The sequence below is a fragment of the Ambystoma mexicanum genome, chromosome 3p (genome assembly GCF_040938575.1).
Source record: "Ambystoma mexicanum isolate Mex_15411 chromosome 3p, UKY_AmexF1_1, whole genome shotgun sequence".
Classification (NCBI taxonomy): domain Eukaryota; kingdom Metazoa; phylum Chordata; class Amphibia; order Caudata; family Ambystomatidae; genus Ambystoma; species Ambystoma mexicanum.
Window position 1 is genome coordinate 324040523 of NC_090925.1, and position 24949 is coordinate 324065471.

Sequence of the window (24949 nt, forward strand, 5' to 3'; positions counted from 1 at the left end):
GGAGACCCAACATCACCCTTGCTCTGAGCTCTGTAGTAGCATCTTCTCATGAGACCATCCAGTCCTTTAGCCCTTCTTCCTAACCGAAGCACTCTGTGACCTGCTTTAAAGGGTTATTATTGTGCTCTCTGGCTGCTGCTTCTATTGATTACAGCTCTTTGTAGGTCACCTTGATTCCAAATGTGTTTTCTTGGCCAGCAATTTAAGGGGCTCTGCTTGAAGACCCTGCTACAGGAACCAGCACTGTAACCAAACCTACTACCGGACACCAGAATAGACCTATGCAGCAGTGACATTTCAGCACTCTAAACCCCATCCATTAGCCCTGGGGGAGACATCCCTGGGTCTTCTGACTTCCCAACCATCAAAACCCTGTCCTCTGGGATTTTTGGGCTTCACATTTAGTCCTTCTCGAAAGGCCCAACCATGACAATAAGTGCAACAGGGCTTGGCTTCAACTCTTCAAGCCTTCTTCCATGATCCTTTGGTCATCAAACCAGAGTCAGATCTCCTCTGTTGGGGACCTCCATCTTTGCCAGCCTGAAGGTTACCCCCTCTGAAACTGTCCTGGCACTCTGCTAAAACATTTGTGAATATCTATTATAACCAAGGGCTGCCTAGTGACTTGGCACCTTCATTTCGATGTACAAAACTTTCTGAACTTCTAAATGTATATGAAAGTATTACCTACTTGTAAAAATGTGCCTAGTACTTTTATAGATAGTTGTTTCTGTTTGTAAACCCTGTATTCTTATTTATGTGCATGTTTTTATAATGTTAAAGCATGTGCATGCAAATGTAATTATTTCTTGATGCTTCAATATAACAATGCTTTAATATAACTAACACATTTTCAGTAATATACTGCACAGACCTTCCTTTATTGTGTGGGTACGACGTCCTTTCATCGCCTGCATGTTCAGCCCCAGGCATTTTAACATGCACATTCCATTGAATGTGCTCATCGAATTTTTTAGGGAGGGGGGTGGGAAAGGGTAGATGAGGGTTTGGGCGGGTACGCAATAGCAAAAGTATGTGTGGGGGGGGTGTTTTAGAGGACCCCCCCAAAAATAAAATGAGCATTTTTGATGGAATGGGCATGTTAAAATTACGGGATGAAATTACAGGCGATGAAATGAAATGGAACCATTGTGTGATGGTGTGTATATGTTCCGGTGTATGTCAGCAATACCTTTTTACCACCCATCTCCAATCCTATGAATAAAGCCAGCCCTGCTCCATCACATTACCATTACATAGGTTAGGTATAATTTGATGGAAACCTTGCACGCACACACTACTGGTTGATCTCTAACACCTCCCCCAGAGGACCAGTAGAAAAGCTTGCCAACATTCCTCACTTAAAATTGGCACCTTTTCACCTGCCAAATGGTCTCAGTTATGGCAATGCATTCAAACTTCCCTATGCCAATTCATAGTGCACACACCTGATGGGACGGAGCCCATGTTGAATTCGGCTTGTAAGTCATTCTGCTGGACAACTTCAGCCTGTTCCTGCAAGACCTGGGTAATGGCCTCCATCGCCGAAGCTAAGTCGTATGGTGTCAGGTCAAAGGAAGCAGACTCTTCACACATGCGCTCCTGTAAGAGGAGAAAGGGATGCAAAGTTAATGGTCCACATTAGATGGTTCAGACAGGTGTTTTAGGGAGTCCCACCCAGAACGATGGATGAGAATGAAGCTGGATAAAGACAAAGTTGTTGGTGCCACTGTAAAATGTATCTGTGGTTTTAGGATAGTCTCAAGAGTCACAGATTCACACGCTGAATACCATTCTCACAAATTGCTTATCTACTAGTGGTCTAGGGACAGTGGCCATCAAGAATTGCACATTTTTACCAATGCACCACATCCATTACTTTGCCTGGAAATGATTTCTGTCCTTATATAATGCTTAAATGCAGATTCCTAGTCACCAGTTTTAATGGTACTCAATTTATTACCTCAGAAGCATGAGTGAAAGAGTCAGCGATGCTGCATGATTCAAACGTGCGCAGGCAGGTATCATGAGAGAGGCCAACCCTTTACTCATGAGCTATCCACTTGAAACTAGATGGCTTACACTGGTGGTTTAGGAAGTCATCACATCAAGGAAGCTAAAAAGTGCTGGACTATGGGGTACAAATGTGGACGCAGAGTTAGTCAAAGTGGTTAAGAGTGAAAGTAGGGAGTGGGCACTGCTTCTCCTTGTATTTTCTCAGCTTCAATTTATTAAAAGTAATAGCATCTACTACCTGTGAGTGGGGTGCAAACCCAATGGTAACGGCCTCTGTGACGGGGGGCACACAAAATAAATGCAAAGGGAAGGAGCCTCGGTGTAGGCTGCACTCCATAAAAGCCACTTTGTGGTTAGATTCGTATGTTCATTGATTGAAATCTTCAATTCAAGTTTTTTTTATATAGAATTAATACACAACCGTCTCCGCATTTCTCTTTTGCTCCAACTGTGGCTTAAATTTAATTAGAGTAAATGCAGACGCACCCACAGCCGATGCATTTCGGACTATCGAAGTCCTTCCTCAGGGCGCATACAGGTCATCTTTTATCATGCAAGTCAAACAATAGTCGTTACAGGTGGTAAGATCGTAAATGTCCATATTGAATATCGTCAGTTGAGCAGTATTCACAACAATTATGTCAAATGTGTAAACGGACAATATTATTCACAGAAGTCAAAGTGGAATGAAAACATCATTTATCCGTTATATCCAGGATCAGAACTGTAATCAAAAAGAAATGTTATAACGCACATTGGGCCACAAAACTGACAACACCAAAAACAACATTTAACCCCTTAACTGCCAAGGGTTTACACTCCGCCCCCCTCCCCCGTGCCAAGGCCTTTTTTGGTGATTTCGGTATGTCGCCATTCAATCCCTTGTAACCTCTGTTACATGAGAAATCTCAGCCAAATTCGGACCCTTTTCTTCCCACATGTAGGTGGTCATAACGCCACCAAGCAATCCCAGTTTGCTGTACGGGGGTGTGAGAAAATAACCAAAAAGGGAGAACATGCCTATGAAATGATGTACAAAAAGGCCTGTGTTTTTTTCCTTGTAAGAACTAGGAACGAATGGTTTGCGGTGCTGAATTCGCCATTTTCCAGGCTTTCAAGAACAGGTTGAGTGGAAACGAAAAAAAACATTTTTATATGGTTACCATCCGTTTTGTTAGAGGTAGGAGATTTTGCCCTTAATTCCAATAGGGCATGCGCGGACGGAATGGAAGAGGGTAGGAAAGCTGAATGAAATGTCCACTTTTCAGAAATGTAGGCCTTTCTGTCTTCCCAAGTTTAGGAAGGGGTGATTTGCGCAGGTCAGGCAAAACTATGTAGGGATAATGTCCATAGTTTGGGGAAAAATTGGAAAAATGACATATAAAAAAAAAGGTATGTGGTGGTCGTGGATGGCCCGGTAAGACAATGGCTTCTGTGAATTTTGAGAAAAGCAATGCTCTGCTACATTCCCCTCAACGCTTCCAGTTAAGAAATCACACATTTTTCATAATGTTTCACAAAACAAGCAATACCACAAGCTAAAAACAAAGCCATAGTACACAGGATTTTTATTATTACGGCCCAAACAGACGTACTTAGCATGTGTAAATAAGGAAAACAAATGTGGTGAGGAATGGCAAGCATACATTTTTTGAAAGAGCACAGGCAGACCTTTTGAAGGGTAGGTGACTTGTGCAGGTTTCAAAAGCGTATAGTGCCTAAAGTAGCGACTAAATGTAGGGCACATTTGGGAAATGAAAGGGTTGTGTGACAAAGTGCAGCAACAAATGTATGAAAACATTATGAAAATCAAGCAAACACAACAAATGTCCTACCTTCCCACGTTCCCAAAGGCGTTACAACGACAACGGTACCTCACATGTGTGGGTGCACCTACCTGGGTGCAAAGGGAAAAGACTAAACCACTGCTAACCCCAAGTTTTTCGGCAGAGCAGACTTTGCAGGAATTTGCTCTTGTGGACACCCTAGAGATTTGGGCGTAGGGTGTCCCAGCCACCAATGAAAACAGGGAACCCAATGCATTTCCGAAAAGAAGACACCCGTGGGAATCCACAGAGCTAGGACTTGCACTAATCGCCCCAGAATTTATTACCCACAATCCCCGGCAAAGTCTGAAATTTGGCTGGAAAAATGTTCATACATTTCCCCCTGCCAACCCACCGAAAAACACCGTCAACAACACATGTCCTACCTTCCCGCGTTCCCACAGGCGTTCCAACGAAAACGGTACCTCACGTGTGGGTGCACCTACCTGGGCGCAAAGGGAAAAGGCTAAACCACTGCAATCCCTTAAAGGGTTTGGGGAGACAACCTATAGATTTGGGCCTGGGGTGTCGCAGCCACCAAGGAAAACAGGGATCCCCATCCATTTCCGAAAAGACGACACCCGTGGGAATCCACAGACGTCTGACTTGGGCTAATCGTCTTAAAATGTATTACCCACAAGCCCCAGCAAAGTCCCAAATTTAGGGGAAAAAAACTAAACTTTCAGACATTTCCTACCTGGAAACTACTGAAACACGCCGCCAACAACACATGTCCTACCATCCCACATTCCCACAGGTGTCCAGATGAAAATAGTACCTCACATGTGTGGGTGCATCTACCTGGGTGGAAAAGAAAAAGTTTTGACCGTCCACAAGTCCAACAGCAGTCCCAGGGAGCCCCAGCAGGGTCCTGGTCCGTTCCCCGAGGGAAATTCTGTAATGCTATCTAGCCAGAGAACCAGGCTGGTCGGGGTGATGTCCATGGTCTTGGGTGGCTGTCCCTCATGTGGGTTGACCGTCAACAAGTCCAGCAGCTCTTTCAGGGAGTCTCGGCAGGCTCCCCATCCTTTCCCATAAGGAGAAGGTGTAACGCAACCCCAGCCAGAGCAAAAGGATGGTCGGGGGTGATGTCCCAGGCCTTGGGCACCCGTCACCCATTTGGGTCGACCATCCATGTACCACAGGCCAGCAAGAACTCCAGGACGGTTGGAGGTGATGTCCCCAGCCTTGGACATCTGTTTACCATGTGGGTGTACCGTCCCCAAGCACAGCGGCAGCTCCAGGAAGCACCGGCAGGGTTCCCCGTCCCTTCCCGGAGGGAAATTCTGAAACGCAGAGCTCCAGGATGGTCGGGGGTGCTGTCCCTGGCCTTGGCCTTGGGCATCCGTCTCCCATGTGGGTCAACCACCCCCAAGCACAGCAGCAGTCGCAGGGAGCCTCGGCAGGGTCCCTGTCCTTTCCCGCAGGGAGAAGCTGTAATGCAAGCCAGCCAGAGCTCCAGGAAGGTGGGGGGGGGGACAGATTTACCTGGCCTTGGGCGGCTGTCTCCCATGTGGGTTGACTGTCCACAAGGCCAGCGACAGTTTCAGGGAGCCCCGGCAGGATCCCATTCCTCCCCGAAGGTGACATCTGTAATGCAGCACAGCGAGAGGTGCAGCCTGGGCTTGCGGACGGTCAACCCACATGGGATGCTCCCAGGGAAACAACAAAGTTATGCTGGCATGGGGGGCAATTTGTGGCCTGACCCTCCAATTGTGTCCCAGCCCACCAAAATACCTCCCCAGACGGCCCACTCCCGCACACCACCAACAATCCAGCCCCAGTCCCACCCACCCCACTGAAAATGGGCCCTAAACGTAGAATAATAAACAGTTCTCACATAACGCTGCTCGCGTAGAAAAAGCTGTAAACTAAACAAAAGACATTTGTTACCTATGGTCACCCCAGCAAAAACAAATAACTACTCTCCGATCAATGCCCTGGTGGTCTACTGACCCTAACCCCCAAGTAAAAACACATTTGCCGATTCCTATGGGCAGATTGCACTAGCAATCTGACTACAGGGAGGTCTACATGAGAGGCCATACCCATCCATTTGGGGTCGGGGGAGAGGGACAGCCCCCTTTTCATTACTTAAGTCGCTGGTGGTTTAGGGTGGCCCACATCAGGTTTTTTGATTTTCCCCATTCCCTAGGGGCAGATGGCCACATTACTGTGCCCATCTGCCCCTAGGGTGGGCAAAACATACTGCCGCAAGCTTGGCGGGGGGCTGTTCAAAGATTTCTGGTGGCCCTCTCCCCCCACCCCAAATGGATGGGGGGCATCTCAAGTACCCCTTCCTAGGAGCAGAAATATGCCCCCAGGGAGGACTGCATGATGTGCCCCCATCCACTTAGGGTGGGGGGAGAGGGCCACCCCCCTTTAATTATATAAAAGGCCTGGTGGTCTAGTCCCCCCCACCTCGCCCCAACATAATTTCATCTTTTTTTTGCCCCTTGCCTAGGGGCAGATAGGCACATTACCGTGCCCATCCGCCCATTAGAGGGGGGGGGGCAAAACATGCTGCCCCATGCTTTGGGGGACGGGGGGGAGAGGGCTGCTAACATAGAAAGCAGCCCCCTCTCCCCCACTTCAAAACAGATCCCTGGTGGTCTAGTGGCAATGCTGGGCGCGGATCAAACGATCCGTGCCCAGCAATGCTTCAAATAAGGTGTCATTGGGAAGGGGAGGGTCTCCCCTTTCCAACGATAGCTCCCTCGATCTGAAAATCACAATAATGCTGCAGATCGAGCGAGAGGAAGGTGTCCACCCACCTTCTCTGCACTGCGGCAGCCGAAAATGGCTGCCGCAGCGAAAGTTACTTTCAGTTTCACATCAGCGTGCATTACGCACGCTGACGTGAATCTTAAGGAAATCCAACTCCCGGGCCTGGAGGAACCTCCACCTCACATAGCCCGGGGGTTGGATTTTAGTTTTGTGCGATCCCTGCTTTGCAGGGATCGCACAAAGTGCAGTGCCAAAAAGGATGAGGTATCTCGTCCTTCGCACTGCAATGGTAATGTCAAGGACTGCCACTTAAGGGGTTAAAGAAACAACAAAAATAAGTGCATAGAACCATCAGCCAAGTCTCTGAACAATATTTGCGAGTTACTCCATTACCATATGCTTCTGTTTGGTCCATGCACATCACTAATATCCATCAATATGTCATTCCTTCCTAATGCCGATATAGCCATCTTCCAATGTCGTGTTGTGATCAGTAACCAAGATGCATTTCAGTAACATTTCCCCCAGGTTAGTATTGGTACCTTTTTCATTAAATAATTAAACATGTAAAAGTTAGTGTCCCCAGCACCCAGGAGTGTGGTTCCTGACCTGCAGTGCTGGTAATGGTCTTCATCTGATAACTGCCAGCTGGCCGTATTAAGTTCCTCTGTGAAAATATATGAAGTTCACAAATTACACTCCAACGATCATTACCATAATGCTGTCAAAATTCTGATGAACTTACCGTTTCTAGCGTTCTGAATAATATGTTCGCCGCTCCGCACAAATGTGAGCGGTCGTTGCAAGAACCCATAAAGTAAATTGCTGGTTGCTAGGGAAACCGTAGTGACACACTGCGTGATAACGACAAGCATGTGGCACCTTAAGTGATCACAGACGGCCATCTTGAAGAGACAATACAACATGGGTGAGATCCAGTTAAAGTAGTCCAACTCGTGGTCTGTCGCAATGGCTACCCTTGATTCATTAATAAGAATGTGTCTCCACCATTAGGTACTCTAAAAACCTTGAAATGAAAATCCAGATAAAAACAGGAAAAATAATAAAAAGTTGTAAAAGCTAGAGTTACTAATGTGGTACACCTACAAGGTAGATCGAGATACATCTGTCCATCATTGTGCCGTAAATGCGAAACTATACCTTCGCGTAAGGAGTGTGTGTATAAGTCCTGCTGATAGTCAACTTATTGGATCAGTTTTAAAGACAAGCAATATATTGATGCCGAAAGGTCATAATCATTGTAGTTTCTCTACCATATGGCTGTCTGTTGTCCAAGCCTCTGATTTCTAGACAATTGTAAGGGTTAGAACTGTTAGAACGAAACCAACAAGGTTAATGAAAGAAGTAAATTATTGTATGATCTCAAGCGATTACATAACGTTCAGGGTTATTTTAAGTTCTACAACCTATGTGTGAAAACCTAAATATCGATCCATAGGGTCAATAGACATGCTTATTCATTGGAAAGTAATGTATGCTCATTGAACAGGGCTGACCATCTAAAGAAAACAGTTGAAATCAAACTCCTCATTCATCCCATTTGGAGTTAATGCATCAAGCAGGTCAATCCAATATGTTTCACGTTGTGCGTTTCATCTCTTTGTGTGTTCTTTAAGACTTATCGCTATGATAATCTCCAGAACCTGAAACCTTAATTGTGAACATTTGCAATGAATGCTATGGAAGCCCCAGTGCCTCGAGTAGAATGTGCTCTAGGCTTGAAGGGCAGTTCTCTCTTAGCACGAGTGTAACAGAGTGTGATGCAATTGACAATCCACCTTGAGATGGCTGATTTAGAGACAGGATCCCCTTCTCCATCAGCTGCCACTGAAACGAAAAATGTATTTGTTTTTCTCAGTGGTCTAGTTCTTTCCAGGTAAAACATGACAGCCCTGTGCACATCTAATGTGTGTAGGCTTCTTTCGGCCATGTTAGCGGGGTTCTGGAAGAAAGTAGGCAGCTCTATTGATTGGTTCACATGGAACTTGGAAATAAACGTAAGCGCAAATCAAAGATTGAGTGCGCAGAGCCACCTTATCTATATGGACTGTAACAAAAGGGTCTAGGACTGAAAGGGCCTGTAGTTCACTAACTCTTCTTATAGAAGTGATGGCCACTAGGAAAGCTGTCTTATATGTAAGATCCTTGAAACTTGCTTTATGCATAGGCTCAAAGGGAGACCCCTTAAGTCTAGTCAATACCACATTTAGGTCCCATCCGGGAGCCGGGTTAGAAATGGGGGAGGGGGGGTGAATTCTTTTAACCCCTTCCATGAAAGCCTTAATAACCATTACTTTCCACCACAACACCTTCTGTTGTGATGTGGTGTAGGCTCAGAGGGCAGCAAGATGAACTTTCATGGAATTAAAAATCAGACCCAAGTCCAGTAACCAGGTTTGCGGGCATGGGTGGAGTGTTTCTCCCTTGTTCTGAGATAACATGTTGTACAGACAAGGCAGTTTAATTGACGGAGATAGGGACATCTCCATCAGATGAGAGAACCATGGTTGGCAGATCCACTTGGGGGCCACCAATATCATGGTGACTGGTTCCTGGTGTATCTTGTGCACAATCTTGTTCAGTAGGTGAGTTGGGGGCGTTTGGGAGCGTAAACAAATTTCCCTGACCATGGAATCCAGAAACCGTTCCCCCTTGGATCGGTTCTGGGGGTACCTGGAGGCGTAATCTTGGCATTGAGCATTCACCAGAGTTGCGAACAAGTTGATCTCTGGGAAGCCCCATTGCGCGAAAAGTTGGAGACGAGGTCTTCGTGTAATCGCCATTCGTACTCTACGGGCAGTGGGAAGTCTCTGCTGAGCACATCCGCCAGAAGATTGAGTTCCCCTGGAATGTGTTGGGACAAGTACTGAGTTGAGTACCGTTTGACCGCAGTGTTTATTGCTGTCCGGACTTAACTGTGCTGTGAACTGCTGCCTCTCTTCCTGCCGGCCGTGAACTGCAAGCTACTCTGCCAGGTGATTTAACTTCTAACATTGTGCACAAGCCTCCCTCAAACATTTGCCTGAACATTTGCTGTGCTGCCACGCATCTGACACGCATCTCTCTCTACCCATAGGTTGAGTGACAGAAGCATTTGGCCCGCCTCTCCTGGCTGAGATTGGCCCGTGCACTTCAACGCCTCAGTGGCTTATTGTATTTGAATGCGAAGCACGCGCATCGCCCGCGCAAGTACCGAGTTGAGTAACGCTTAGCCGCGTAGCCATGGTGCCGCGGGCGAATTGTTTTACTCAGTACGTGGCCTGTTTGTTTCTTATTTTCATAGGTTGCATTACTCACCTGGAAGATTTATCCTATTGCAATCTTTTTACATTGTATTTATTGTGACGGACTGCATAATATTTGGTGGAGTGTCTCTCTTGGGTAAGACTGTATTCGTTTTGTTGTGTTTGTCTTATTTTGCACTATCCCCTAAAGTGCGCTTCAGGATTTCACATTGATGACTTCCTACACTTCTTACAAGTTAACAACGAACATGCCATCCATCGCACCATTGTCACTTGCACCCCAGCTTCACCCACTGTCACCAGGCCACCCAGACTCTGCGCTGTTACCCCAAACATTTTTCTCTGCCACATAGATTACTCCCCGGTCTCCCAATAAACAAACCCGATTTCCTTTTCATTTTCACAACGATAGAATAGGCATTTCCTCTTCTCTGTCCCCCGTTTCCATTTCATCATGCGAGTCTCGTACGCCTTCTCCCTTGACTATAAGGAAAGTCAGTACCTCACAATGCACACCCTTGAGGCGTATTAATCCTCATCCAATCTCAGACATGACTATGATGGAATCTACTAAAAATTGTCCTGCTGTGCGCAGTTCAAATATGTCCATCTCATCAATTGCTTTTCCCCAATTAGTATTGGATTCTATTGCCCTCTCAATCAATGCAAGCATATGTGAGTCAGTCCACTCTATAAGGGGGCCCAAATGTATTACCAATGTGCCCTGTGTGTCTTGTGTACCTAGTGACCCGTCTTCTGTAGTTCCAATGCTGAAGTCTTTTGCATTACCAACCCCACACCCTAACCAAACGTTACTAATGGTGCAACCCGCTTTGACAGCAATTAACACTGCCATTTACAGTCTGTGCAAACTTTTCGAATCACTAGACACCAAAGTTACTCGGCAAGCCCTTCAATTTGAAGACCTAATGAAATGGCTTTCTACACAACGAATTTCAAAAGTACCCCTAAGTAATGAAAATCTAGAAGTCTGTTGTCATGCTTTCTAGCCATTTGGCCGTCGGCAATGAAAACCTTTCTTCTGTACAAATGTTACCTCAAACATCAAAATTGGTGACTCCTGTTGTCATGGCCCCTTGCCCACTTCCGCCAATCTCAGGCATTATAGGCCCTGAACCTTCTCATATGTAGAATGTTGCTCCTCCATTATTGGATTATTGGAAAACAATGCGAGTGAAGTAGTGCCTCCTCGCCCTGGGGATTTGCCCAGCATTCAACCTGCTTTGACTGTTGGTCAGAGTCATTTACAACAACTGAAAGCGAGGAATCCTAAACGTAACAACAACAAAAAGAAAATATTGATTCCTATAAAAAAAAACGAAAAACATGATTGGAATGAAAAATCCAAAGACCACTCTCAACATCTTCTTTAAAGCTCTTGGTAAAACCTCAGCTTCGTCCAAGACCCAGCATTTAGGTGCTTCAGCTCCAATTGTCAATGTGCAACCCAAAACAACAGGAGTATCCAATCAGTCCTTATTGCCAACTCCTAATTTATGTAACAAAGTTCAATCTACAGTGCCTCTATCGCCACTCTCGCAACTAGTAAACTCGTTGAGTGATGCTCAAAAAATTCTCCCACTTTCTTCAACATCTGATAAGCCAACCCGAAGTACTGATTGTTTGAGTTTTGTAAATTCTGGGTCTCTGAAATCAATGGTACAACCACAACTGTCCATGGCTCCTTCTATCAAACCAAAATCAGTCTTGTTTGCTCCCATGCCACAACAGCCTCATTCATTGGATACTGCTGTACCACAGACCCTGACGGATGAACTCAAAAAAAGAGTGGATGACTATCTGCTAATCTGGCTAAGGCATTTGCTCAAACGCAGGGCGAGCTATCGTGCAATACAGAAGTGGCGAGAGGTGTTACCCATAGGTCTGGTTGCCATCAACCAACCACTCCTGACCCTCAATCCAATGATTCATTGGGGCGCAGGTATGGTTGGTCATCCAATTTTCCAGGCACTCCCACCACTGCGAAATCAACACCTTGCAAAACAAAAACTTGGTTGCCCTCTCGCCACCTAAATCCACAACGAGCAAAGTTTCACACCTTGATTCTTAAATGCAGAGAGGGCAACCACCCCGTGTATGATCTAAATCAGCAAAGTGTGCTGAATATTTTTGGGGAAATTGATGCGTTATGTAACATTTCTTCATGTGATTTGGATCAGATCGAATTCCTAACTGACTCTCCACTTTCTATAGTTAGACTTTGGATTCCCTCAGGTGTGGTGTTCCAATCAATTTGGCGTAATAAAATGGTTCTGTTCAATATGGGGTTCTTGCTGGCAGAGGACCCAGAGATTGCCTTTTTGAAACCTAAAGTCCCTGTCACAATGCCCAAGATATATCAAGGCACCCGACGCGATTCTAGAGAACCCTGGGCATCTGAGAGTTCTCAGCAATAACCACTACAATGTGATAATGTAACAGAAAGAAATCAATGTTGTTAGATGGAACTCTAGTGGTCAGACATTTAACTGCCTCATTTAGAGAGATGTCTGATCTCTATCACATCATTGCACTACAGGAGACATGGCTAACCAAACCCCCATTGTGGGACAATTATGAATTGACACTGATTCCGGCTGTGCCTACAGGAGGCAGGCCTTCTTGTTGCTGTAAATATCAAAGCAGGCTTCTCAATTGCACCATGGGCCTCCATGGGAGCACATATACAGCTGGTTAGAATCTCCAACGGAGAGACGGTTTTTGCCATGGTTAATATATATCGAAATGCCATCAGCATGTCTGATTAAACCTTTTTTGCCGGCCTTCATGATATGTTTCACCTTATTTCACTGAATAACATGATCACTTATACCATCGTACTGGGCGACCTCAATTTAGATTGCTGGAGGCCTGGGCCCCAAAGCCAAGTGGTCTGCAAATGGTCATCACTCATGCATGAACGTACCTACCACATGGTTAATGGATCAGTACAAGGTGATGTCCCGCCTCATTACACCTGGCATCGTGGGCATTTGACCAGCCTAATCGATTATATATATGTCGATACTAATCTAATCCAAAACACTGCATTATTCAGTGTTAAAGATCATCCAAAAAGTGACCACAGTCTGCTGATTCTTGAGCTTAATCTTAACTTGACACCAACACGAAGGGAGGATTACTATCATGGCAATCTGGGAGTTAATAGCTCACGTACACGTTTGAGATGGACATCGAGAACATTGAACCAGTTTGAGCACTTGATTATTGACATATTGAAAACATCTTATGAAAATCAATATACAGACTTGCTAAACGTTTGCTCAGACGGTGACAATTCCTCGGTCTAACATCATTAGACATCCACACACTTAATTTAACTGTATCAAAAAAGAAGGCGGAATATAGGATGAACAAAAGGCAAATTCTAGTTTCTAAGTCAGCTAATAAGTGGCAAGAATTAATCTGCCAAATGTAGATACAAAAATTGGTTACGTGGGCGGAAGTCATTATTGTTCCAGCAAGACAGCGAGGCAATGGCCCACGCAATGCGTAATAAAAACTCATCCGGAATGTGGTCTATTCTCAATAACCATACTTGCCATCAGCAAGCAGATGCCCAACTGAATGGAGTATCTGAGCGAACGTGGGTCATGCACTTTTTAACTCTGTATGCGGACCCCCAGTATGCTGTTTGGCCCTATGAGCCGGTCTCAACATCGACCTGGCATTTGGAAGCCTCGTACGAAAGCATCTATGCTATTATACAGAAGATAAGTTCTTCTAGAGCGGAAGGACCAGATGGGCTATCTAACCAAATGTTTAAAACTTATCCAGAAAGATGGGCTTACATACTTTCTACAATTTTTGAAAGCATACTACATAAACGCCTTATTCCCTCGTCATGGAAGTCCTCATAATCATTCCAATCTTTAAAAAAGGTGATCGAACTGTCCCTGCGAATTATCGCCCTATAGCGCTTTTAGACGCTCCGGGCAAGATCTTCACTAGGGTGGTACTCCGCGAATTTAATATCTAGACTGGGATCCATAACCGTCGTGATTGCAATCAGACAGGTTTCATGGCGGGAATGGGCACCAATATTAACCTATTGACCCTTAATACAATAAAAGCTCAATGTCAGGAGACTAAGCAGCAGGTTTTTTTTTGCGTTTATTGATTTAAAGGCAGCTTTCAACTCAGTCAATCGGCTGTTGTTGATGAAAAAGCTCAAAAGAGATAACTGACCATCAGCATTTTACGACATAATTCATTCTTTACATCATGCAACATCTGTTCGAATCCGAATAACCCTAGATGGCATTCTGTCAGAAAGAATCTGCACATTTCGGGGATTAAAGCAGGGATGCTCACTAGCTTCGGCCGTATTATTACTTACATGATGTTAAAGATCACCTGTCAAGGGTCATCTCAGACTCTCCTAAATTGCATAACCAGCAAATACAATTGCTTATGTACGCTGATGATATGGTCCTAAATTCTAGGACCCAGGTTGGGGTACAACGTTTACTTGACATGTTTCAAGAATATGTACATCTCAATGAACTTTGAATTAACCCTACTAAAACCCAAATCGTACAATATTCACCTAAACGTACAGGCCCTCTGTCATTTGTCTGGACCATTGGTCTCATTCCTATTGTTATTGTATCAAATTATTGTTATTTGGGAATGCTTTTTGAAGGGCGGTTGAAAGCACAGGGCCAGCTGGAACGGGTGGAGACCAAGTTAACCTCAGCCATATCTCAAGCCTGCATTATTATGCATAAATATGTCAAGTTCTCGATCCTGCCTGCGTGGCACTTCTGGACCAAAACAATCATCCCCATATTGTTATATGGCTTGGAAACCATTCCCACTGATTCTCCATTCAAATTTAATCAGTGGAAAGCGAAATGATGGCGCACAGTGTTACACCTGCCCCAATGCATACCGATTCCATGGATGAGATACGAGTTGGGGCTGCTCTCTCTCTAGGCACACTACAGCTGGCGCCTGTGCTCTCTCTTTAGGAAATGTTTGTTGTCCACCAATGAAAACGTTTTGCTTAAAACTCTCTCGCAGTATTTGTTTACAGATAAACATTGCATGTTCACTAATAATTGTTTGGACAAAGTGTATTGTATACTGGTTAAAGCTGATATAACCATCAACCTGCTGTTGTTTAATCCTGATAAAGCTAAATCAAAAGATATACCAGACTGACTGGATTAACACCTGTGAGCTTTGTTTAACGTTTCGTGATGGTGACAGTGCGTTTCCCATCAAAAAGGATAGGCACTCTGCCACCATATTTGATACGTTCTCCCTCACCTAAATACCGTCGTGGCATAATTCGGTTCCACTTTAACTTGTGGGTCACACTTGACATAAAGGCAAGGCGCCGTCTTGTGAGTGTTGAACAAAATGCATGTTGTTTGCAATGACAACACTATTCCTGAGACACTTGTCCACTTAATCACAGAGTGTACGCTGCTAAGATCTAAAAGAGAGTCTGCCTTCTCAAGACATTGTGAATATCTGGGAAATATATCTCAGCCTGAATGTTGGGCAGTATTGTTGGGGTGTAATAATATGGCAATACAAATTGCAGCTGTTAATTTCCTACTCAGCCTTAATATGGAAGAAAATGTGGAATCAAAACCATCATATCTGAGCATGTCTACCTAGGCTTGGAGGTAACTAGTATGGTATTAATGTTTGGCAAATATGTAACTGACCATTTTTTCTTACAGTTTGCATTCTGCATTTGCACAATATAGGTATGTGAAGTCATTGCTTCTTTGTTACCATGAATTGAGAATGTTTATGTACTGTATGTGTTACCTTTAGTTGTAGTAATGATGTTGAGAGATATGTTAAAAGTCAAATGAATTGTCAGTTGAATTTTGTAATGTTAAACAAGTAATCCATTAATTTTAAGAAATGTTTTGGAATAATTGATTTATGATATGTTTTGTATCGATTTTGAAAGGTTGATTGAATTCAACCATATCAAATAAAAAAAAAGAAAGTTGGGACAACAGGAACATCCTGTGTTTGAGAGCCTATTTCCAAATGTTTTGGGACAGCTTGAATAGCCCTGGAGAGTGTGTGCCCCCTTGCTTGTTCAGGCAGTACATGGCCGTGGTGCTGTCAGGATCAGGACTGTTTTCCCCGTAACTGTTTCTGAAAGGTTTTCAGTGCTTTGAATACAGCTAATCGCTCCAACAGATGTATGTGGTTGGATGCTACTCCTAGGGCCACAAGCTGTGCGCCGTCTGCGGAAGCAGGTGAGCCCCCCACCCGGTGAGAGATGAGTCTGTCGTGAAAGTGGCTTCTACTGCAGGGGTGGTGAAGGCTTTCCCCTTCAAGAGGTTTTCTCTCGTCCACCACTGCACAGAGAAAACGAGGGCTGGCGAGACAACTACCAGATCTTCCCATTGTCCGCTGGCCTGACACCACTGGCTGTTGAGCCACTCTTGCATGGGACGCATGCGCAGACGTGCGTGAAGAAGTAAATGCAGGATGCCATCATTCCTAACAGTCGCATGGCCTTTGCGTACCGTCACCTCTTTCCCTGCAGGAGCGCGACCTCTGACAGTTGGATGCGTAGTTGTTCCGGCATCAGGCGTCTTGCTTTTGGCAGTCTGAATTGATGTGGTCGGCAAACTTCTATGCAGTACCCTTGGGCGACGGTCTTGAGTACCTACTGGTCTGTTATCCCCTCCGATGCATGAACAAGTAATGTTAGATGCCTCCCGACCCGGGTGGCATGGGACGGGACCCTGATCTGAAGGTCACTTCTGACCTGAGGCTGGGGAGCCTCTAGGGTGGAACTCCGGCCTCTACCCTTTCCACTCCGCTGACCTCTAGGTGGATCCGTGGTGGTGTTAGATCCTTGTCCTGAATTCCAGTTGTTTCCCGAACCATAGAGGTTTGAGGGGAGCGAGCTTGCACACGAAAGGAACAACGAGAGCCGCCCCGTCTCAGTTGTGAAGGCTTCTGGGTAATCTGTTGCAGGGACTTGAGTCTCATGTTCTTTCTTGGCTGTCTCCAGTGCTTCGTCCACTGCCTTGCCGAACAAGTTGGTTTCCTTAAAGGGCTTGTTTATTAAGGAGTTCCTCAGCCAGGCGTGTCGCTTAAGTAAGGTAGCAGATAAAGTGTTCTTAAGCACATTCTGATTCACTTGCTTGCCTTCCGATACAATTGCGAGCAACTTAGCCTGCATTGGTTCAGGTACCTCCTGAAAGCCTTCTTGCAGCAGGTTCCACTGGACGTCTGCATAGCTGGCCAACAGAGTGGTGTTTCTGGCTATTCGGCTGGAGAACGCAGCAGCAGTCGTGACCCTCTTCCCCAGTGCATACAACCTCTTGGATTCTTTATCAGGCGGTGCTTCACCTGTAGACAGGGGTACACCTGCCCTTTTTCTAGTGGTGGTACCTACCAGTGAATCTGGAGTGGCATGGCTCTTGATGTCAGCAGGGTCAGTAGGAGAAGGGCGAAACAATTTCTCTACTCTGGGGTTAACCCTTCTGGTCTGAGCTGGTGTCAACAATGAAGGCGCCAGTCTCCTCTTGATAGAATTCAACAAAGGAATCACCTGGCTGGCAGGAGGCTTTTCTTTCAGTATGTCCTCTACAAAATCTGAATCTGGCAAAGCCTCCAGTGTGGCGATCTGAAAATGCCCAGCCGCCTTTTTCAAGATGGCGTTAAACGCGATCTGATCATCCACAGGTGAGGATTGGCGGACTGGAGTGGAGGGGGAGGGGGGAATCCATACCTAGGGCGTCATGGTTCAGGGTAGGAGGAAGGGACGCCCGAGGTTGACAATCAACCTGATGGCTGTCTTCCCAATTCTCCATTGGACCCGCAGGATCATCAATATTGTCCCCAAAGGGGGCATCGTCTTGTACATATGTGTCCACAGGGACCTCGTCATCAGTGAGGTCATAAGTATATTCCTCATGAGGATTGTCAAAGGTCCTCTGAAACTTGGCCATAAGTGTAAAAGGAAAGTCCTCACAAGGCATTTTGGGAGCAAACCACTTAGAAAGAGAGACACATTTCTCCAGTTTGTCCATACATCCCTCAAACTTCTTCCTGGTCCATGAAGATGAACCAGAGGCATCCAGGGGATGAAAGGGGTCATTTCGACCCATCTCTTCTGTAGAGCGTTGAGATTTGTCTCCTAAATCACTGGACAAAAGCAAAAGGCCCAGAGTAGTCCTTGCAAGGTTCCGGACGTTGTGAAGTGTCTCTCGGTTCGTCTCTAGGCCGTTCCTTTTGTTTTGCTGTTTCTTTCGTCCGTTCCTTATGTCCCACCGCCGAAGCGATCCTTGCGAAACCATCGCTGATGCTTGGTGTAGTAGGGAGATGTGCCGGTTGAACCGGTGGCTGCGCAGAGGATTTCGGCATCACCGGGGCCGTAAGCGGTGTCAGCGCTTTCTTCTGTAGTGTCTCGACGGCCGCGTGTGTTTTGGTGCTATCGCCCTTTACTTTAGATTGCCCAGACGCAAGCCGCTGCTGCGGTTGCAGGGAAGGCTGCCGATCATAAAAATCAGCGGATCCCGTTGAAGTATCCAAAGAGCCCGTTTGCGCTTTGGATCGCTTCAACTGTACGCCGAAGCAGGACCTTGGGTTGTGTGTTTAGTGTGGGAACCTTGTGCGTCCCTGTCGCCGGGTGTTTGCCCAATAGCATGACTCGCATTGTGCCTATCGGGGTCGGGGATGGACACTGCAGAATGAGAAGTGTCTGCCGCAAGGTCAATGGCCTCTGAAACGGAGCTTTTGTCGTCGCTAGTGCCTTCATCACACTCTGCAGCTGTGGCGGCGGGGGAATTACTTTCGGCCTGCGACATACCGTAGGCGGCCCCCTGCTTCAAACAGCGCTCCATAAGCGTCTTTGGACGCAGGAGTTTACAGGCCGCCTCGTTGTGGTTGAGGGGGAGACAATTATTGCACCAACGGTGCACGTCTTTCCACGGTTATTTGGCCTTAAACAAAGGACAACATCTAAATGGAGTCCTGTCCATAGCGCAGGATTGATATAGCAACAACAAAACCCAGGGAACAGAGAGGGGGAAAAGGAAAGGTATTCTTGAAAGAATATGACCACCCGACCCCACTCTCCCTACTGTACAGGCCGGCAAGAAGGCCTGGCCACGAGGTCGGCAGCGCCGGCCAGATCAACAGGCATCGAAATTCCCAGCGGTCTTCCGCGGTGCACAGGATTCAACCTTCGAAGTGACTTAACGGGAATAAACGACCAAAGGTCGATAATACAACAAATAACACAATCTCTTATGAAGAGCTCCGCATTAGGGCGACCAGATAACTGGTTGGAAACAAACAATCTCAGGGACCTTGACGCGTGATGGATTTTGGGTACACTACACGTTAGGGATAGTGTTACAGGCACGCCCATGTCGACGTACCCTTTCAATCCTCGAAAGACAAGATGCAATACTCTGTGGTTACAGCCGGATGTCGGATTCTATGCACAGCATGTGATTCTAAGCAGATTAACAAACCTCAGAATGATCATTAGTATAGAGTGTGTAATTAGAGAACTTCATATATTTTCACAGAGGAACTATTCAATACGGCCAAGCCGTTATCAGATGATGAACATTACTGCCATTGCAGGTCAGGAACCACACTCCATGGTGCTGGGGACAGTAACTTACACGTTTAATTCTCTATTGAAAAAGGCACCAATACTAACCTGGGGCAAATGTTATTGACATGCATCTTGGTTACTGATCACAACACGATATTGGGAGAAGGCTATATCAGCATTAGGCAGTGATGACAATGATCTTGGGAGGATAGCCCAGGGGCAACGTGCTCGCCTTGGAAGCAAGACGACACGAAGCACCACAGGTCAGATACCCGGGTCCGCGCTTAGAAACCTCTGGGTATTACGCGCATTATAAATAACCTATCAAATCAAATTATGCATATTAGTGTTGTGCATGGACCAAACAGAAGAATAAGGTAATGGAGTAACTCGCAAATATTATTCAGAGACTTGGCTGATGGTTCTATGCACTGATTTTTCTGTTTGTTGTTTCTTTAAATGTTTTTTGGTGTTACCCGTTTTGTGGCCCAATGTTTCTTATAACAATTTGTTTTTGATTACTGTTCTGATCCTGAATATAATGGGTAAATGATGTTTTGATTTCTGTTTGACTTCTGTGAATAATATTGAGCGTTTGTATATTTGACATAATTGAGGTCAATACTGCCCGTTAGGGAGAATTCTCAGAAATGTGCTAACTCCTCTTTACCTTAGAGGCCCCCAGCTCTTTTGCTGGACTCTAGGACTTTGATTTTTTACCTGGAGAGAGTGAGACCTTTTTTCCCCCACTCTCTCGTGTAATTTTAATGTGATTTGAACTCTGTTTCTTTTGGTTGTGGAGTCTGACAAACTTCATGGACATGATCTTTTACACGGCGTCACAGAGCACCTTCAGTGCAGTGACACAGGGAAGTCTTTCAGATTTCGCCAAGGTTTAAATACCTTCTCCTGGATAAACTACTGTTTCCAAGAACAGTGAAGTGAAATTGACTTTACTTGCATTATAACTTTCTAGACCCAGCACAAACTATCTTACAATAGGATACTGGAGGGGTTACTTAGTATCCCCTTTATCTAGCTTCTCATGCAACATTTTTATGTTACCCTTTCCTCCATGAATGGCTGGTTGCAGTGGTTTACTTTTAACTATCGTGGTGTGCATATACTGCGGGATGCGTTCGCAGCTGCAATAAAGCATCCACGGGTGCCATTTTTGTCAAACTGGCCCTGGTCGTCTTTTTTTGCCATTTCTTCTTGGAAAGGTCCTTCTTGAGATTTACTCTGTGTGCCAAACCAGGTTTGTCCCTTTGTTCGTTTTGTCTTTGGCGGGATTCACAAGTGAAGCCCACCTCTGGATCCAGGGTGTCTGGCGGGGGCAGGAAATGAGGGAGGTGCCCGAAACTCCTTGTGCTGAGACTCCTAGGGGACAGGAATGCACTCTTAGGTGATTGGCCGGCTGGCTGTCCAGCAAGGACAGCCACCCTGCTAGGTGACTGACAGCAAGGCTGGAATGAACGGGAGAAACCTACATAAAAGGCCAGGCTTTTTTTGGCTTGGAAGGCAGAGTCGACCACTGGACGAAGTAATCCGAAGAAGAACTTGAAGAGTACACCTACTGCAACTCCTGGACCGTTGGTTTGCCCGGTGAAGCCCTGCTGCTTTGCTGAAACTCCAATTTCGTTTCAACTAGAGAAACCTTTTAAGGACGACTTCTCCCCTTGAGATGGTGGGACCAATCGACTCCAAAGTAAGCCACTTGGACATCCTCTCGGGCAGTTGCTGCTGGAACCGAATAGCCAGGGAGAGGAACACTAGATTGTGTGCGTTGCTTTTAAGTTGGCCAAGAGCTCCAGGAAGATCCTCCGGACTCCCAGGAAACAGGACTGACCGAACCTGAGCCACCTCAACAGAATGCTGGACACCAGATGCAAGGAACGCCCATCTCGACAGCCAAGAGTCTGTGGTGTTGCCATTTGCTTAGATTCAAGGTGCTGAAACAGCGAAGTGCCACTGAATAGAAGTTGGTCCTTTTCTGTCGCTGACCGTCCCATTGCAGTGCAGGAGTTCCCCAGACGTCCTCCGTCTTTTCCCCACGACTGAGGCCCACGAACACGGGATCTGCACAGGAACAGAAACCAGCCAAAGCCGTTTTCTTCTAACCAAAGGTACTGTACAGTCTAAAATAACTTACCTCTTGTTGTAACCTTACTTGTTCTCTGCTGAGACTTGTCTTGATTGCCCTGTAGAGTTGCTAACAGCTTCTTGTGACCCTGCTTTGATTTCTTCTTTTCTACAAAGACTTCTAAAATATTGTGCAAGACTTTTCCATACCTAAGTGTTTCAGCTCACCTAGACCTTTGCTCAATTGACTTTGGCCTAGCCTGGCTCCCTGAATGACTTTTTCTTGCCGCCATTGTGTTTGGTCTACCTTCCAGGAAGGAGTTAACTAACTTTGCATTGGGGGTTACCAAAAGTACTTACCTACTTCAGATTGTGTGCGATTTCTTGATTTGTTCTAATAACCTTTTCCCTTTGACATACTCCTAAATCCGATTCTAAATGCAAACAGTGGTATATTAATGTCCACAGTGTCCTAGTTACTAAAGTCACCTGAGGGTGTAGGAAGTGTCAGTGTGCCATCCAAAAAGGGTACTTCCTGATTTCGAAATATTAAGCGTGTGTATTTTGGAGTAGATTTGTGTGTTACTATTATATTGCCCCTTCTGAAGAAAGCTTACTCTGACTGTTAAATTAATAATTGTTTAATCAAGAAACCTTGTGTATAACAGTTTATTTGAATACTTGTTACTGTGAATCTATGTATTACTCCCCTACAACTCACATTGACCCTTCTTGAGATTAGCCTTGCTGCTCAATCACGCTAACAACCTGTGTAGTACAGATTTATACCATTGCTAGGTGGTCAGGGTTGTTGTAGTGCACTGCATACAATCGTAACTAACACTGCTCAACTGTTGAATGACGATATTCATATGACCTCTAGCCACATCTGCAATTAATCTAATTAAATATAAGTCACATTTGGTGCAAAAGAGAAAAAGGAGACTATTGTGTACTAATTCTATATAAAAAAAAACTTGAATTGAAGATTTCAACCAATGAACATACTGAATCTAACCACGACGTGGCTTTTAGGAAGTGCAGCCCACACAAAGGTTAGTTAGCCTTTGTGCCTTCTTTTTGCATTTAGTCAAAGAGGTGGTCATCCAGAGACTGGGTCACTTCCAGGTGCTCATCTGCTGGCTTTTGGTGCATCATGGCATGGACTTTATTAATCATTCGTAGAGTCTTTTATGGATTCGCCACAAGCTACCTCAAGTAAAATTCAATCAGTATACCCAAAATAATAAGTTCTACTCTTCTCTGCAACCTGAAACATCACACAAAAAAAACTAGACGGCTCAATGTGTGTGGGATATGTAAGGAACACAAGGTGGCAACAGTAAAGACAGACACAAGTGATCACAGTTTAAGGGCGTTTATTGAACTATCAATGCAGGGTAGAAAAACGCCTAACCTAAATCTAAGATGGGAGTAAACGTCGACCACCAAATGAAAAATAAGGCCGTCCTAGTGGCGTTATGTCAAAATAAAAAGGCCTATCCTAAGAAAAACCTATTGCCAATTCCATACAACTAATCATAGAAAGTGTGGGATAGGGTATCAAAATAAAGGAAACGGTGCTCAAATAATTAGTCAGGATGTGACTGCCTTGAGGTCTCCCCCATGTTTTTAGCAAAGGACAAGGACAAGGTGCAAAGGACACCAAAGGACAAGGTGGGACTTTGCAGCACAGCACACGCTCGAGCCTTCCCAGCATGAGCTAACAGTACTGTATCAGTTATCAGGTTCTTCAATGGTATAGTCTCCTTTCAAAAAAGGTCTCTTGCCTTCGAGGCCTGATGCTCTCAACAAACATACAGAAGTTCTGTTCTACAAACACTTTGGGTGATGGCTTCACCTTTGGGTCCCCCTCTTCTGGGCACAGACCGCTCAGTAATCGTATTCAACACATTCACAAGACAGTTCCCTTCTCAGTGAATTTTGGGTGATAGCTTTCCACCACTGGATCTCCCTCGGCCGGGCTCAGATCCCAAATGACAAGGGGCACTTTCCTTCCCCTTGTCTTGGAATACTTCTTTATTTCACAAATCTTAATGTCTTTAACAGGTTTTTGGGCTTTGCCCCTCGTTGTCGGTTTCCCTTTTCCGGGTTCACTCTCGACAACTTTTCCGATACACAGTTCAAATACTAACTTTCACCATGCGGGATTCACTTCCCTCAGCTTTCGCAATCACCTGCAGGTCAAAGAATTTCGACGGTACAGAGGAGTTTACAAGACCCCTGTATGACCACTTTGACCTTTCTTCGCCTCTTCGCAAGGCCTTCTGGTTACAGTAATCTTTACAGTTGGGTAATCGCCAAGAGGTTTCTGAGCGAGCACCCATGTGGTGCCGGACTCCTCTGTCACCGGTTTTCCCCCTCCGTTACTAGTATTGCTTGCTTTTCAAAGTTCAAATGAGCTTGTTCTATTTTTTGTTCAACACCGTTTGGTTTCTTATCGACACTCTCCTCGACTCACCAGCTGTGATAAACCGCTTGCCTTTGGAGTCAAGGTTGGTACCACTGAGGCAAGCGTCTCTCCCTGGATTGGTAATCAGCGGAGGAGGGTCTCGTGTACCATTTACATCTGCTGCAACACATGTTGGCCTTTGTTCGCAGTCTTATCTTTCTATCTGTGGAGGTTTTGCAGGCCTTGGTTGGAAAGGGCAAGGTTGACTCTCTCCTTGTCACCCTCTCTGCCTGCGCTGTCTTTCTTCTCCCCTTGAACTGCCGTGCTGAGTTAGCCCTTACGTCGTGCGGATTGCCTTGCTCGTATTGTGCTCTACCTTTTATCCCTGTGGGGAAGGGGAAGGGCCATCAGGTGTGCGCGATTCTGGTCTATTGTCTCACTTTGCCTAACTGGTACTGGGACATGTCAGGTAAACGGCCCTGGTGTTAGTCCGTTGCCTTTCGGGTTGTGCGAAAGTGTTCGTGTGGAAAAAAAGGGGTGGAGGCGCAGTGTGTTGGAATATCCTACGAGGTAGGATGGGGAAAAGGTGTTGAAGAAGGGGGATACTGCATCTCGCCCGTCTGTGACCCAATCCCATTCCCTGAGGAACCCCGATCCAGGTGATCCTCCCTCACTGGTCCACCGTCAGGAACTGGATCCAATAGCGATGGCCATGTCCGGGCCACCTGGATGACAGATCCCCAGGGAATAGCTAGGGAGACACCTTCAGGTTTCTCACAGATTTAGCAATTGTATCATTTTATATGTTCCTTCTAAGAAAGCGTCTACCAAAATTCTATTTGACTGCAACCTAGTAACACATGTGGTCCTAGCGAGCTAGCCATCCTTCTCGGTGAAGTCTGTTGGTTTCTTCTGCTCCCATGAGCTACACAGAAGGCACTGATTGAGAGCGCAAACAGTAAAGTGAGAGCCAAAAAAGTCCATAAAACATACAAAGACCAGATCTCGGGGAGAG

At 45.6% G+C, this 24949-nt stretch overlaps 1 protein-coding gene across 7 annotated transcripts in view; it reads right to left on the reverse strand.

The window, feature by feature from the left end:
* The window catches only part of RTEL1 (regulator of telomere elongation helicase 1), a 1752068-nt gene that overhangs the window by 1473214 nt on the left and 253905 nt on the right, over positions 1 to 24949 (reverse strand). For all 7 annotated transcript variants that reach the window (XM_069650890.1, XM_069650893.1, XM_069650896.1 and 4 more), the window contains one exon: positions 1449 to 1602. In XM_069650890.1, the coding sequence (XP_069506991.1) occupies positions 1449 to 1602 (154 nt within the window). The remainder of the gene's footprint in view (positions 1 to 1448; positions 1603 to 24949) is intronic.